At 34.8% G+C, this 18177-nt stretch overlaps 1 protein-coding gene across 2 annotated transcripts in view; it reads left to right on the forward strand.

Annotated features, from left to right (window-relative positions):
* The window catches only part of LOC112058089 (uncharacterized), a 28284-nt gene extending 11035 nt beyond the window's left edge, over positions 1-17249 (forward strand). For both annotated transcript variants that reach the window (XM_024098768.2, XM_052886757.1), the window contains 3 exons: positions 11880-11966; positions 12290-12424; positions 13098-17249. In XM_024098768.2, coding sequence (XP_023954536.1) covers positions 11880-11966; positions 12290-12424; positions 13098-16184 — 3309 coding nt within the window. In that variant the 3' untranslated portion in view covers positions 16185-17249. The remainder of the gene's footprint in view (positions 1-11879; positions 11967-12289; positions 12425-13097) is intronic.
* Positions 17250-18177: the final 928 nt, after the last annotated feature.

Consider the following 18177-nt stretch of genomic DNA (forward strand, 5'->3'; position numbering starts at 1 on the left):
CCACACAATAAAATGTTATATGGACGTGCTCGTAAGGCCGGTCGTGAATTGGGATATAAATACATATGGCTTAGTGACTGCAAGATATTCCTTCGAAAGAGTGACGCGTCTAAAGCAATTTTAATATCTTCCGAAAGTGATCTAATTAAAATAAAGTGACGCGCGTACAACCATTCCTTATTTGATTATTCTATGTATCAAAATCTCTATACTAATGTTAACAGTATAATATTAGTGTTATATGTCACACAACATCGAGGTCTAATATTGACATTTCTAAAATATAACAATTCGTTATATGTTAAAATAGCATATTGCATAGGTATTATAAGGTATCTGCTCATTATATACCTAATATATTGTGTTCTAATATGTATTTGCTTAATATTTCGCAATTATTTTAGCTTTATTAATAATTGTCTTATAACTTATCAAAAATATCTAATAAGTCAAAGTAACGCAACAGTTGCAACTTATTACCTCTTTTTTAAAAAATATAAAACATGGCGCATTAGTGCCTTGTCAATAAAGTGTATTCACGCTTTTCATTTTGTTGTAATCGTAAGAAATGGATACAGTTAAGCCTTTATCTATTTATTATCAAAACGTAAGGGGCTTACGAACCAAATCTCATGACTTCCTAAGTAATATTTTAAATTGTGACTACGATATAATCTGCATCACGGAATCCTGGCTGAATGATAGTTTTTATAGTTCAGAATTTTTCGATAATAGATTTGAAGTATTTAGATGCGATCGCGATCCACTCGCGAGCGGCAGTGCTCGCGGGGGGGGAGTTATAGTCGCCGTACGCCGCTCGCTACAGCCCAGTGAGCAATCGGGCTGGCGCGCGCCGCCGCCCGCAGACGAGGTATGGGTGAGCGTGCCGCTGCGCGCGCGTGAGCTGCACATAGGATGCACTTATATACCTCACGGTAACCATCATCAGCATTTACTCACTTCTTTTTACGATAGATCTTGTGATATTATTCACGCTCATACCAACGATGTGTTTTTAATAATAGGAGACTTCAATGTCACTCACGCAGAATGGTACTATGATGATAATACAAATAGTATGAACATTAAGCCAACTAATGAACTTTTTACATCGCTAACTAGTGATTTTATGAATCTCTCACTTCTATCCCAATTTAGTTCCGAGCTTAACATTAATAACAGATTGTTAGACTTGGTTTTTTGCAACGAGACTTGCACCGTGACCTCATGTTTGCATCCACTCGTGTCTGAAGATAGTCATCATAAATCCCTTGACATAGAAATATCTTTAAACAAAAAAGAGACACTAAAAAGTAACACTTTTATTAAAAAAATGTTCTATAAATCTGACTTTGATAACATAAATCTATGTTTAAATTCAATAGATTGGGACAAAACTTTCTCGACTTTATGTGCTGTTGAATCCAGAGTTAACTATTTCTATGAAATTCTGTATGACCTTATTAATAAATATGTACCGCAACGCGTTGTCAGAGACTCATACAAGTACCCTCCTTGGTATACCCGTTCACTTATTAAGGTTAGCAATGAAAAACGAAAATATCATGGAAAATGGAAAACATATGGCAACCACATAGATTATATACAATTCTCTTATCTTCGACGAAGATTTAGGAAAATGGAACGTGATTGTTATAATACCTATAATATTATTTCGGAGGATAGGATAAGATATAATCCAAATTTTTTCTGGTCTTACATAAAATCTAAATATAATAATAGTGACATACCAGAAAAAATGATTTTTGACAGTAAAATTTATACACACGGTAATGACATTTGCACAGCATTCAACACATACTTTCATTCTGTTTTCATACCACAAACAAATAATTGTCATTCCAACACTACACTTCCTGTGCACTGTGACTATGCACCCATTGTTGACATTAATTCTATTAACCTTAACGATGATATTATATTAAAGGAGCTTAAATCTGTTAATATTCGTAAAAGCGCAGGCTATGACAACATACATCCCATATTAATCTCTAGGTGCGCTACTGCACTATTGAAACCTATTTCTTATATTTTTCGAGCTTCTATAGAATCCGGTATATTCCCCAATATTTGGAAACAAGCTCTTATTACTCCTATACCTAAAAATACACAAAAACACCTTATCACTCAATATAGACCGATTTCTAAATTATGTATTTTTGGTAAACTTCTCGAGAAAATAGTTTCAAGTCAACTATCCTCAGCTATTCGGAATAACGTTAACGAAAATCAACATGGTTTTATAAAGTCTCGTGGTGTTGAAAGTAACCTAATTATGTTTACAGATTTTTTATCTCGGTCGATGGATAAAAACATCCAGGTAGATGCCGTGTATACAGACTTTTCCAAAGCTTTCGATAAAATTAACCATGATTTACTTTTAGAAAAGCTTTGGAAATTAGGAGTTCACGGTAATCTGCTCAGATGGATTGAATCTTATATTAAAAATCGTAGTCAAGCTGTTTGTTTGAAAGGTTTTCGCTCAAAATTTTTATTAGTTCCTTCTGGCGTTCCACAAGGCTCCCATTTAGGCCCAGTGCTCTTCTCATTATACATAAACGACATAGGAGACTACCTTGTTAATAGTAATTATCTGCTATATGCTGACGATACAAAACTATATAGAGCTGTAACATGTATTGCTGATTGTCAGAAGTTACAGGAAGACCTCGATAATCTATTAGATTATTGTGCACGTAATCAGCTTTTTCTAAATTCTGATAAATGTAGTATTATATCTTTTACTAGAAAAAAATATCCTTTGAAATTTAATTATAAACTTTGTAATAACACTCTTATGCGTGTAAACCAGATTCGTGACTTAGGTGTATTCTTAGATGATAAACTTACATTTAACTTACATATAGATAAAATAATACAACGATCATTCAGAAATTTGGGCTTCATTAACCGAACTACTAAACCATTTAGTAAATCGATCACTTTAAAAATATTGTACTTTGCATTTGTTCGTTCAACACTAGACTTTTGTTGCATAGTTTGGAGCCCATTCTACAAATTTCATATTGATCGTATCGAAAAAGTTCAACGTAAGTTTATTAGAACCTTAAACTTTCGTTTTAACTTCCATTGTGATTCCTATGAAAATTCCTTAAAGCATCATCGTATTTTAAGCTTATTTAATCGACGAAAGCAATTTGATATCACATTCTTATATAAAGTAATGAACGGCATGATCGATTGTCCCGGGTTACTATCTAAAATTAATTTTTCATACCGATTTAAACTTCCTAGTCGCCCCAACCGTAAATTTAATTTATTTTCACCTCCCTACTTTTATAAAAAATATACACGCAACTGTTGCGTTTCTCGAGCTATGAGATTATATAATGTTGAATTTTCTCATTTAGACCTAAGTTTTAGTTCTTTAGATGTAATTAAAAAAGCATGTTTTAAAAAATATCAATAATAATACTTCGATTATAACTTCTGTACCTACTCACTATTTCCGATGTTCAAACTCTTTTTTATATTTATAAGTACTTTTTCGGCAATGTATTGTCTATTTTGATTGTATTTTCTTATAATTAGTAATATTGTTTTGTAATGACTGTTTTTGCCAAAATAAATAAAAATAAAAATAAAAATAAAATAACAATAACATTAAAATACTACAATGAATAATGGCTTCCGTTCTCGTAGATTAAAAACATTCTCAACGCTTGTTCGACAATAGTTAAAATTGCGCAATAAAAAAATATTTTAACACGTCTTAACGATGTTCTTCGTTATATTTATCTGTTGGTTGTTTCAATGGTTAGCCTTAGCCCTCATTCGCACGAGAGTTTTTTAAAAAAGCGTTCAAATGTAGTATAAAGTTTGTTGGGAGTTGGAGTCAAGTAAAAGACTTAAGCACTGTTCCATTTATTATTTATTTATTATTTGTAAAATATAGTGAACAGCAGATCACTTGAAAAAAGCAGATAATGACAGATAATATAACACTTAAATATCCAAGAGTGACAGTGTCAATAAACATCATCCACAGACAATAGAACCTTATCACTGGCCACCACTGTACCAAAGACATATATTTTTGTAATATTCCAACAAAGATAAATGAAGTTCTATTACCAACCCAAAATTGATAATGCGACACATGCTTGAACAAAAACGTTGTGTTGTTAAAACGCTGCCGTGTGAACATAATTAATTACACTTGGAAATGCATTTGTTGCATTTGCGCTTTATCAACGTTCGTTAAAAAAACTCTCGTGCGAATGGAGGCTAAGTGGATTCGGGTCATGAGGTATTGAATTAGATAGAAATTGAAATGTCTCGGAGTAAGATGGGTTTATATCCCATGCTATTTCCAAGACATTTCGATTCCCATGTTCTTTTACTTCAATTTTTTCAATTCAATCCCTATTTTTATATATTTCACTAATATATTAATTACCTACACTATAGGTATAGGTTAAATTGGTGTTAGGTCTGAAAAAACCAATAGTTATAATCAGACTAATGGTGTTATACGTTAACATTAAAATGCATTTAACTTTTCAACAACATTCTACATAAACGTAACGGCATTCCATCAAAACGGAAGTGTTTTGTAACGACGCATTACATTGTCTCTCGTTTGATACATAATTAGCTGTGTCGGTTGTGATGTAACACGTAATCTTTATAACACACTTAAATAACTGCCTATTGATGCAGCGGAGACCCCTCTACATTTTAAATCTTTTGCTGGCCTGTGCCGCCATTTTTCATCGCTTCCATGATGACGTAGTCTCGCTATTCTTCTGACAGTATGAAAAATTTTAAATTAAAAAACTTTTGCTAACTTTTTTTTTATTCTCTACAAGTTAGCCCTTGACTACAATCTCACCTGACGGTAAGTGATGATACAATCTAAGATGGAAGCGGGCTAACTTGTAAGGAGTAGGATGAAATCGACACTCCTTTCGGTTTCTAAACGACATCTTACCGGAACGCTAAATCGCTTGGCGGTATGTCTTTGTCGGTAGGGTAACTAGCCGCGGCCGAAGCCTCCCACCAGCCAAACTTTTAACTTTTTTTAATAACTATACAAATCATGCCCATGAATGGTGGCAAGAAAACTGGCTGCATTTCCGCGCTGGACAAACAGGCTCCTGATCCTTTGCACAAAAAAAAAACATACATACAGCCGAACGTAGAACCTCCTCCTTTTTGGAAGTCGGTTAAAAATGAACCCTTCTGTCACCAGTCTGTTTTTAAAAACTTTTTGTATGAGTAGATTTGGCATCAATAGTGCCATAGTATTAATGACAGTAGGGAAATAAAAAAAATCTAAAAAAATTGAATATACCTACCGATGAAATTGACAACCTCCTCCTTTTTGAAGTCGGTTAAAAATTTAAACAGACAGACAAACTTTGTTCTATAATATAAATAGAAGTAGGGAAGCATAAAACTGTAGGCTTTATTAAACTAGAAGGTCTGCTAGGAGTATTGCGTAAGTCCAGTTAAAAGTAAAAGTCCACGAGATAACGGAACACAATAAATCCAATATAATATTTTATTATAACTTAGAACACATAAATTCACTTTCATTTCAAATTAGCTTCACAATTTTTCTTGACAATACTGATTGCTCAGATAAGTAGCCAATAGCAAAGCCTCTCTAAAAATCTCAACTCTCAATTGACGCCAGTAAAGCTCCCAATAGCAATGATTTTTTTCGAATTTCTTAAGTTCAACAATTGATTAATGTTCTGTGGTATCCAAAGATATTTTATACTGTAGATATGCCTACAAAATCACCGCAAAAAGTGATCCGAATTTAGGTACACCACAGAGCGAACACATGCACTATTTTGCGTTTAACTCCATTAAGTATATATTTATGTACTTAGGTATATATATACATAGTTTTTTTTTTATTTACACTTCCTGAAAACACAACTCGATATTGTAGACAATATTTAAGTATTATTTGTTTAAGTAACTTTCGTTGTTTGCTATGCGACTTAATTAAATTAAGACAATTTGCCGCTTTTGTCTGCCTCAGTTTTGGCGAGCTAGAATAAAATCTTTGGTGGTATCGACAATTTATGGCTGTACCACAATCCTGTGCTGTGTAATTCTTGGTCAGACAATGAAATATTGAATTATTCTTCCTTCCAAGAAATTTGCAGTAAAAATTATCCCGGAATTTGGAAATTGGTGTTGGAGCATGTTATGCCGTCAGACCGATTATCGTTAATATATTCTGGGTAATTTGAGAGCCGCCATTTCAACGAAATGATGTTACAATAACATTTTCGTTAAAATAACCATTCTAGATAAATAATTGCACCATAGATTATGATTCTGAACAAAGAATTACACAAAATAATCATTGCCACTTGATGCAATGTTCATGCTTGAGTTGCTATATATTCTACTAGCTGATGCCGCGCGGTTTCACCCGCGTGGTTCCCGTTCCCGTAGGAATACGGGGATAATATATAGCCTATAGCCTTCCTCGATAAATGGGCTATCTAACACTGAAAGAATTTTTCAAATCGGACCAGTAGTTCCTGAGATTAGCGCGTTCAATCAAACAAACAAACAAACAACCAAACAAACAAACTCTTCAGCTTTATAATATTAGTATAGATACCTAAAAAAACTGTAACAGGTCTAATTCTGTACATTGAAGATAATATTTTGAAAATTTTCGATGAATCATTGACACTGAAGCCAAAATTATATATTTTTTCATTTTTTGTCTGTCTGTCTGTCCGTGTTTTTTGTTGACCGAGCATTACGCTGAAACCACTGAACGAATTCAAATAAAACATGGCAGAAGGGGGATATCTTTTTAAAAAAATCAGCCTCTTTTTCACCTTAAATTTTGAAAAATCTTGAATAACATAATTTTTAGTATTTTTCTAGTTGTACACAGAGGACTAAAAAACCATACAAACTTTCAACCCATCTATCTCACAAATTACTCCGTGTACTGGTAAAAACTGTATAAAAAATAGTTTTTTTTTAGTTTACCGTGTTCAGACATATTTTAGTTTACCGTGTTCAGACATATACAGTCCTACTCAGCGTGTATATACATACACGCTGAGTAGGACTGTGTTATACAATAAGTAGTGATCTTAACCTATTCTATTCTATATGGCTTGTCAGATTATCACATTCGTACTTTATCCACTGTAGATATGCCGGAAACACCTTTCACTAGGAAATACGCGCCTGCCTACACTCACCTGTTAGGTAACTCCCTATGTTAGCTATGTAAGGTTAGGGGATTGTGGATTACCAACTCTATATTACCAACTCTATGTATGCTATTTATATTTTCCTGGCACTTTTACAAATCTATTTATTTACTTTATTTATTTCTAAATAATAATCGTACATTTCAAAATTTACTAATTTTTAAGTAAATTTTCTTAAATTAATGTAATACTAGTAGACGCCGCGCGGTTTCACCCGCATTGATCCCGTTCCCGTAGACAAAATATAATAGTATACGAGGATAAAATGTAGCCTTTTCTTCTCTACTTCCTCGATAAATGGGATTCCTTCCTCGCGTTCAATCAATCAAACAAACAAACAAACAAACAAACTCTTCTGCTTTATTATATTAGTATAGATTAGTTAGTATTTTTCAAAATATGGAACCCTGAAAGGGTAAAGGCTTCCTCATCCACGTCTTCCCTACTATTTGGGCAATGTCATCAATCCACCTTTTTTGAGGTATGACAACTCTCCTTTTTCCTGGCGGACCTAGCCATTTAGTGATTGCAAGTTTCCATTTGTCTTTCAAGCGAGTAAAATGTCCTGCCCATTGCCAATTTAGTTTTAAAGCATGTTCTAAAATATTGAAAAAGGTGAAGTATGTGTAGCGGTAATCTCTGGATCGATTAAGCCGATGTTGAAAAAACGTTTACCACTAGAAAGTTACGTTACTTGTGAGTGTCATACCCATATCGCAATATTAAAGAAAATGTTTTTCATCTCAAGTCTGTAACGTCTCACAGTCGTCGTGTTTTGTTTTTTTTAAGTTCAACTAAGAATACTTGGGTTATCAAGACAAATCTAACGTTATCTTGTTTGCATAAATCCGTTCAGCGGTTTGAAAGATTTGAGGTAACAAAGAATAACAAACATACATACAAGATACGCGCGAAAAACATAACCCTTCTTGCAGTCTGGTAAATAGAATAATGATGACTAACTCCATGCCACAAATCACAAAAAATAAAAAAATCCGACAGGAAATCTCAGATCACGAGCAAATTATGACACGTTACATACATCGGAGTCATTTCCCCGAGCATTATCATTAAGCGGCAACATATCGAGCAATTTTCCAGCTCGTCTAGAGGAAATGCCGCCGGTATCGCATAGCTGCCGAAAGTAAAAGTGGTGAGAAAAAACCTCGCTAGTACGAAAGTGGTCGCATTCACTGCCCTTTGCGTCTAGGAATTACGTTGAACCTGTTTGTATGATATATTCTACAACTTGAAGTACACGTAGCTGTATTAATAAGGCGCTAAGCAATGACCGTACGCTGGGAGCATGTTAGGGGTTTATTGTTGCAGCTACTAGGTTTGATTTGCATTTGTTTAACCGGATTCATTTATATTAGACACTAGCGGACGCCCGTGACTTCGTCCGCCCTTAGACCTCTTTAATCCAAATTTTAATTAAAGAGGGTATTGCTGTAAAAATTGAGTAACTTTTTCCGTTTTAATAACATTTCCCTTAAACAATATTATATTAGATAACGTTAATTTGTATTTGCTGTACAGCGTACAAATAGTAGGGCACTACTCTGCTCCTATTGATCGTAGCGTGATGAAAAGTATACTTTATGCCGCCCAGGAGTATGAAGAACAATTGTACCGAGTTTCGTTAAAATCCATCGAGTAGTTTTTGTTTCTATAACGAACATACAGACAAAAATTTTACTGATTGCATTTTTGGCATCAGTATCGATTACTAATCAACCCTGATAGTTGTTTTGGAAATACATAGATTTCATGTACAGAATTGACCTCTCTACAGATTTATAATTTTAAATATAGATAGGATGTACGATTTTCTTAAAAACAGAACCGATTTGGGGTTATGTAATATAAAATGTATTGAAGGCAAGGCTCGCTTTTACTTGATAAAAAATACATTCTGTTGATCTTGCGAATGACAATAGAATTTAAATTGGATAAATTATTTATTTTGCTATTCTCTGTGAAAACCGTCGGATATTTAAGCAGTGAGGCCTAGTTCGGACTACTTTAGTATTTTAGCCGAGTACGAACAATTTTTGGATTTACCGCCCAAAAATTGTTCCTACTCGACTAAAATACTGTATGTCTGTACGGCCCATAAGCACCGCTTGAATTTGTGGGTTTTTTTTGACTCCTCAAATATCCTCAGAAGAAATGACTTCGCTATAACATTTTCGAATTTATAGTCAATATTTTTTTATTTTTTTGACGCATGTCGATGCCGCGACGCATTATTAGAATTTCCCATAGGTACTGAATGTGAAGACCTATAGCTTGTACCTATAGCTTTGCAACTTCGTTCGTAACATTCCCGATGGCCCGCGCGGGCCGGGAGGCATGTAGCGACGAATGAAAAACCATCGACTGATGCACCTCACTTCCCCGCACGTACGATTTCACACCCGCGCAATCTTTTCCCCCGTCGCCCGCGTCATGGGAGTGTCATCAACGAACTTGCCAGACTATTAGACGAAGACTAGCCGGGTTAATTTGGAAGAGGTAGTTTATTCTACCTAGTAACTGCATCATAGCAGAGCGCTAAAGTGTTGCCGGTAGTGTGCTAAGTGGAAGAAATCCATTTATCCATTTCTTCACAAATCATGTCTCAAGGCAAAACTAACGCAACTTACAAATAAATAATAATGCACATATGAGGTAAACAGTAAACATAACCCGAATTTCGCAAAATATGATCTTCCCCCACCAAGATAAACACTTTATTAACAATTGTGCATTCATATTGCATGTTATCTGAGGTGTAAGTGTTTTGCGACACAATTTCGTAATCAATCGCGTTAAAAATCAACATTCAAACTATTATAGTTACGTCATAGTTTAGCAGTTGTGCGTTGAGATTTAACGCGGAGAAGGTTGTATGATGGATGTAGAACGATGGATCTTGGTTATTTATTAACATTGTACAGTTGTCTATAGATTTTTCTTAACAATATCAGCAATAATAATTTTTTTTCACCAAACAGAATATATTTATGAAAATGGTTGCAAAAAGAAAGTTTATAGTAAGTAGACGATCATATACTTTGTGTTTGAACTCTCAATAGGTATAGTAAAATAAACAATGTATAGGACAATCCCATTCTTTTTTTTTTGTTTATCGAGATTTTGTTCAATATTGAACATGTCACCCTCATATGAGCCACATTATACACATAATAATACCTTATTTACCTACGATTGTTATCGCCGTTTAGTGTTGGAAATAGTAGTCTGTGACGGATATGACGTCGCTCGATCTCGTGTTGGCTTCAGTGTGCTCGTGGCGTTCGAGCCGTCCACATCTCTTGTTGTGTAATTCTTTATGGGTTACTTGGGATAGGCGGGGAGAGTGACTTGAGTTGAAAAGGGGAGTGTTTGTATACAGTCAAAGGTACCTTTAACCCTACACACATCGTTCACAAGTACGTGACTCCACTCAAGGTCATTCTCTGCCATTCTAGGGTCTCATTTTGGTTACAGTTTGATTTGTTAATTAAGTTGTCCTGACAAGTGTTGTGAATCATAACCTTTGTTCTACATTAGTTTTCTTATATTTGTAATCACCTTTGAGTCCACTAAAACGATTAATCGCTGTCTTACTTAAATTAAACAACATTCTGGCTGAAGAGTTTGTAGGTATGTACCTAATCCTAACTTTCTTTCCACCTAATTTTTATTCTATACTACCGCAATATCGCTACACTTTATATCCTTACGGTCTTGTATGCTGTCCCATTTGATTACCATTGTAACACAACATCCCATTAGATTACCATTGTCACAAACAACAACTAATGTTCCTAAAAATAGGCAGGTGTTTTTATAAAGTTTGCACGTTTATTGGTAGCCGAGTGTACCTGTGATATAACGCCGCTAGATCCGTAACTAATTCACGCCGGCGTCGATCATTAACCGTATGGACACTCATTGAAACATGTGTTTAATCATGGTTTATTATTTGCGATTATAGTGATTTATACATGTGGAAATTATATACAACTTGGCTATTTCATAACTTGACCACGCACATGTATAGACTCCAGTGGTTAGCTAATGCTATATTATATTATAGGCTATATTATATAAAATATACGTTAGTTACGAGTTTTTCACGATAGCATGCGAAGGGATCTAAAGTTTTTCGCATGACTCCATTAAGCTCTTTTGGTGCTTTTCTTCTTATAAATAAATTATGATAAATGTCATGAAGTAGCTTATTAGTGAAGTGCGGAGTGCCTGTTGCAATATCTCGTCGATATCGACAGTCTTACCGCTACGAATAACGCGTGTGTTACGTGGATAGTCGGAATTACTTAAATAACTTTGTATAAAAACAAAAAAGTTTTTTTTAGTTAACAAAAAATTAGTTATACAGTTCGGCTCCTATATGAGGACTTGTCAACACCTTAAAGTTATGGGATATACTCCCGAGCACTCTGTATAGTTTTTGACGATGTCTGTTCTGTGCTCAGGACAGCATAGTCCACAGGTCGAAAGTCGGTGGTGTACCTAATGGTTTTCAACTGTATCGTCATAACTTCAGGTCCAGATCGCAGTCGAGGGCTCATTTATTAGTATTTAATATGTCACTTATTCAGTTTTATGTGTCTTCTGCAGGCGGACGTCGGCGCAGTACAATGGGACTGGCAGATGAGCCCTGTGGGGCCAGCCACCGTGGGGCACTACTTTGTCAAGCTTCCTGAGGTTCGTGCTTGTGGGAATATTGATCTTATAAAAAAATAAGGCAAATACTTATTGTTTAAGAAGTTGACCTGAGACTATGATATTGAAATGACGAAAATCCTTTATTTTAAACAATCAAAACTACCAAAAATTTTTAAATGTGTGCTTTTGTTGAAATCGTGACATTTAAGGTAACTTGCCAATTGATTATACAACTGTCAATCAAACGGAATTTTAACCAATCTGAAAGTTTTATCATTGTTTAATTATTAACACTAATTAAGACAATGGCAATGTATGAATAATGGTCGATCTCCTTTAATGGATATTTCATTGTGTTCCAGGCAGAGCAGCGCGTCCGCTACGTGGCGGACGGCAGCGGCTACCACGGCGCCGTGGCCGTGACCACGAGTGACCACGACCACGTGCACACCACTAACTTTGCGCTCGGCGAACGTGCGCTGCAACTTAGCTCTCAGGTTCATCTTCTACTACTACTACTCTTACTACCAAGAAAAGCTCAGTGGGTATCATGACCCGACACAGGATTCGAACCCAGAAATTCGTGATCTGAAGCCACTTAAGCTAACCACTGGACAAACGAGACGGACGAACTGAACGTTACCATACCTTGGTCTTTTATCAGACACTTATCTTAGGAACTCCTGGCCTGATTGAGCTTTTCTTAATTGGTCCAGGTCTGGCTGTCACGTTCCTGATCTCTCTGGTCACGTATTGCCAAGTGATTTAACGTTCATTTTCATTCTACCCCTAACTAGTTAACCCGCTTCTTAGATTGCATCGTCACTTACCATCAGGTGAGATTGTAGTCAAAGGTTAACTTGTGAAGGATAAAAAAATACAACTATAGCTTTTAAAAAAGACGTACAGGAGTTCGATTGCCAGATGGGTCAGTTTAGGAGTTTAAATTATCTAAATCGACCCAGATCTGGTCTTGTAGTGGGCATTGGCCGAGGTAAGGTACCACCGACAAAGGCATATTACCGCCAAGAATTTTAGCGTTCCACTATTATACGTGTAGAAACAGTCAGAGGTATGGGTAAAATAATTTGTACCCCTTATTTTAAAATTTAAAATCAGATGAATTTTGTCTTTGAATAAAAAAAAAAAAAAAACTGTATGTTGTTCCAGATTCCACCACAAATGTACAATCAACAAACCACTAATGAAAGCCAAGCAAACCAAGAAAGCAATATACAAGAAGGTCATAATCCACTTCAAATATTTCTGCTCAGAGGACAGTATCCAGTACAGAGTCATTTCTTCCAAGTGATTCCCGAAAACACTGTACAGTTTACTCCCTTCCCTAATGTGTATTTACCTAACAACCAAAATCCACCCACACCCTCATCACATTATAAACTTAACACAGAACATGCAGACGACAGGCAAAATACACAAAAAGAAAAGCATGAAAATTTATCGAATGACAGAAATAACGACGAAATCATAGAAACCAAAGAAAATGGGCCAGTAGTACGTGTTTTTAAGGATCACAACTGTCCTAGCGATGATCTAAATGATAATATTAATTTGCAGCAAAAAAATGCAAATAGTTTACGAAAATCTGCTAATTTAAATACTGATGAACCTTCATATAAGGAATACAGTATTCACGGTAATTTTGGCGAACGAGATCTTAAGCAACCAACTAATCAAGGGATAAATAATTACAAAATAGATAATCCAGATGATAGAAATGAAAGATATTATTACTCTACAGAAATAAGCCACAGTACGACGCCTAATCCTGTAACTTTTACTGAGGAAGAAGGTATCTCAAGATTAGTAGCATCAACACAAGATCTCATTACAAACGAAGATCTATTAAGAATTAATCACGCTGCAGAAAGAGCTATTACAGGTTACGGTGATGACTATATTAAGCCTAAGCGTCGGTTAAACTCTAAAACAATTGCATATAATGGACACAAGCAAAATAAGCCAAGAAGTAGAATAACTGTTACTGCAAAAATTGGTAATATTGTTAACAGTAGAATAGAACACCCAGAAACTTATAGAGAACAACCCCATGACACAAACAATCATGATTACAGATTTGCTTCACCTATAATTGTAGCTGATCCTAAATACAGTAATTACAAGGAGCAAATTGTTAATAATTTAGTTTCAACTATGGTTCCGTATATACAAGATGGATATGAAGTCGTAGGTGTTAGAAACAGTATAGACGAAAATAATAACAATAACAATGATGCAAGTAAATCAGGCGAAGATTTAGTAAACATAACTCCAAGGCCTATAAGTCAAAATTACTTGGCACCAATTACAGTAGCATTAAGGCTTTTGAACTCAAACAACTCAGAAATCTTCAATACCGTTGACGATCACGAAGCGTCTGACAGCGAGTTCATTGAGAAAACTGTTGAAAACTCAGACAATGGTAAAACGATAGTAGAAATACAAGAATCCATACCCGTAGAGATAACTCACATAAATGACGTCGAATATCATGAATATTTGGATGAAGGAAGAAGCAATAATGGAAATCCTTATGGGATTGTAAAATCTTTTTATCAAAAGTACTTACAAAATGAAAAAACAAATAAAAATGCACAAAATGACTATGTTCGTAGTCAAGATAACGAAAATTCCAACGAAAGCTCCGACGATTATGAGAACAATAACAATGAAGATTCAAAAGAAACATTAGAACCGAGCGAAAATATTCAATCAACTGTTCAAGTTCAAGCGACTTCTGATAACAGAAATTTGTATGCAAATTACTATGCAGAAAATAACGGTAAAATAATCCAGCCTATCATAATAGAGAAACAAGTGCCAGTAACTACATACGTTGATCGTTTCATTGAGAAGAAAGTTCCATATCCAGAACCAGTAGAGATAGTTAAACAAGTGCCAGTAGATAGGCCCGTTCCCGTCCCAGTTCGATACGAAACGATAGTTGAAAAGCCTGTAGAAGTGACTAAGTATGTAGATAAACCGTACCCTGTTGAAGTACTCCAACCGTATCCAGTAGAAGTAAGGGTACCTTATCCTGTAGAACATAAAGTTTACGTTGATCGTCCAGTACACATTCCTTACCCGGTAGAAAAGGTTATTGAAAAACAGTTTGTGCACCCAGTACCTATCCCAACTCCAGTAGGAATACCCATCGGCATCCAAGTTCCTGTAGAAAAGAAAGTTTTGTATCCAGTTCATATAGAAACACCTGTTCCAGTAGCTGTGCCAGTAGAAAAGCCTGTTCCTGTTGAGAAAATTGTCGAGAAAGAAGTTCCAGTACCCTATCCAGTAGAGAAACAAGTTCCATATCCAGTTAGACATGAAGTTAAAGTCCCAGTTCCATATCCCGTTGAAAAAAGGATTCCTGTACCAGTTGAAGTGCATGTTCCTAAACCTTATCCAGTAGATCGGGTTATTGAGAAAAAAGTTCCATACCCTGTAACAGTGGAACGAATTGTTGAGAGAAAAGTCCACGTAAAAGTCCCTTATCCAGTGAAAACGTTTGTCGAAAAAATTGTCGAAAAGCCGGTTGTCATTACGAAATACGTTGACAAACCTTATCCAGTAGAGAAAAGAGTTCCCTACCCTGTCGAGAAAATTGTAGAGAAGAAAGTCCCATATCCTGTGCATGTTCCAGTAGCGGTTAAAGTTCCATACCAAGTCGAGAACAACGTTCAACATCCCGACGTTCCTTACCCCTTCGAAAAAGTTGAGAAACAAACAATTTACACATACGGAATTAACCAAGACGTTTTATCAAACGCTGCAAGTTATCTGAGGTACAATCAAGAACAATATAAACAAGCATTACCGAGTTACGTGCATAATGACGATTTAAGCACACAGCAGCAGGCCGAATCACAAAGGAATTACCAAATACAGCTCGCAAATGCACAGATCTTGAGGAACATACAAAACGCTACACCCGTTTACTCAACTCAGTGGGGAAACCAATACGCATCAACTTACCAATACTCTAACACAACTTCGGACAAACATCAACAAGTATTAAATCAACCAAGTACAAAATACTTTGGACCTCCTCCTTTAAAAAATTACAATGACCAGTGGGGAAAGAACAAAGATTATACAGAAAGATTTAGAAGAACTGATAGAACGCCCAAAGTTACTAATTTGAGGATAGAATACGGTGGATTTAAGCCTCCATTAATACCAAGCACTGAGATAGATTTGGATGGTTTACCTATAAATAAAAACAAGGAACATTCTTAGATTAATCTTATTCTTGAGATAAAAGGTGTCATAAATGTAACCGTCATTTTTTTTGGAGTTACTTTATGTATTATATTTTGAAAATCAATGTAGGTATACAAATATTGTGCCTTGCTGTTAGATTAAGAATTAGACAAAGAATTTACGTTTAACATGATAAGTATACTCAATTAATTTAAAGCTTTAATAAAATATTTTTAATTTCTTTTTCTTATATTGTTAAAGCTAAAATTATCTTTTCTTCAGTTTTTGAAACGCTGATCAATGGTAAAAAAAAATATATCTTACCTCATAAACAGCAACTACATTTTACCATCAATTTAGCACGTATTTCGATATGGGATCCCGGATTCCTGGGATTGCCGAGTTGTCGTTAGTTGAAATTGGAACATTCATAGTTTGATAAACGAATTGATTAGTATTACCCTGTAGGTAGTCAATAATTTTATTAATGTCGTATATACTTAGGTACTCTATTAAATTATTATTTGTTTAGGTGTAAAGATTGTTGTACAATTTTAAGTTTAAGATTACTTAATAATTAAATTAGAAAATAATAAAAAAATTAGTACAGTATTATTTTAGTCAACAGTGACGGGATAGTGTTGTATAATGAAACATTTCTAGTAACCCTTAAGTTATAATTTAAGAAATTAAATTATGCGCATGTCGGATATATGTACTTTGGTAGATGAGATTTGTAGCTTCACAGAAATGTACGGTTTTAAATCTTTTATATGTCAGAGTAAAATTTATTTAGCACGTCTAGTAATATAGCTTAAATTACAATGTCAGCTCCCTTAGCGGAAAATTTGAGAAAAAAAAATAGTTATCTTAGGTATAATAAGAACAAGAAACAGTATGATTTTATAATACTCGTAGAAAACTTAAGTTAAAATTTTGTTTAAACTAAATAGATATATAGTTAGGTACGATACCTTATATAATGAATTCTTTTTTGTCGAGTTGAATCTAGGAGCCATAATTGTTTAATTGTATTGTTTAACGTTACGTTACATATAATAAATTTTGTTATTGTTGAAAATATAAATAAAGTGTGGTCAATTTTTTTTTCTTTTAACCCCTGTCTGTAGTGAGTGTCACACAAATCTCATTATATGTTGCAGGTTTACCTAAAGTTATAGATATCATGTAAGAGGATTTGAATTCTGTCAGATGTTAATGATATATATCCGGAATCTACTGCTTAACGTACTATACAGTTTAGTTAAATATTATTAAAAAAAACAACATATTGGAATTAAAAATAAAATTTATTTCCACTTGAATATCTCACAAACGGTACATCGACTGCGCCCGTCGACGCGCGTCGGTCACTTAAACAGTCAATTATAATATAACCAAAGCTCATAATAATATATATAAATATATAACTACAGTATGTAAACTTCATTCATATTGTAATTCCGGCCCGACCCGTCGCGTCAAGTAAAGTTCACAGCACAACGTCTATATGCGTCCACTGCGTACGCAGTGTTAGTTCACTCCAGCATACATCAATCGAATGGGAATTACTAAAGGTCGCGGACGATCCTAACGGACGCGGAAGGTAATATAGACGCTATTGTGGACGCATATTGGACGCACTGTTGTGGCCTTCGCTTTAGAGCGAGACCTGAGTGAAAGCGACTACGCGGAAAAGAGCATGCACTTTGAAACTCAGTTACTGTTTAATGATAAGATGAGCAACCATACCATCAGATATTTATCATGTTAAAATATCCTAGTAAAGAGGTCCAGCAGTGGACGTTTATCAGCTGATAATTATGTTGATTAGTTATATTCATACAGACAGACATTCATCTTACATTTTGAACTGCTAAAAACTACACAATTTTTTTTATAGTTTAACGCAAAAACGCACCCAACTCGGTCTTGTACTCACTTGATTATAATAATATTATTATTAACATTAAAAGTTCATTACTTAATTGGGAAATTATTTGGCAGTATGGCAACACTCGGAACGAAG

This window comes from Bicyclus anynana, chromosome 18, assembly GCF_947172395.1.
Source record: "Bicyclus anynana chromosome 18, ilBicAnyn1.1, whole genome shotgun sequence".
Lineage (NCBI taxonomy): Eukaryota > Metazoa > Arthropoda > Insecta > Lepidoptera > Nymphalidae > Bicyclus > Bicyclus anynana.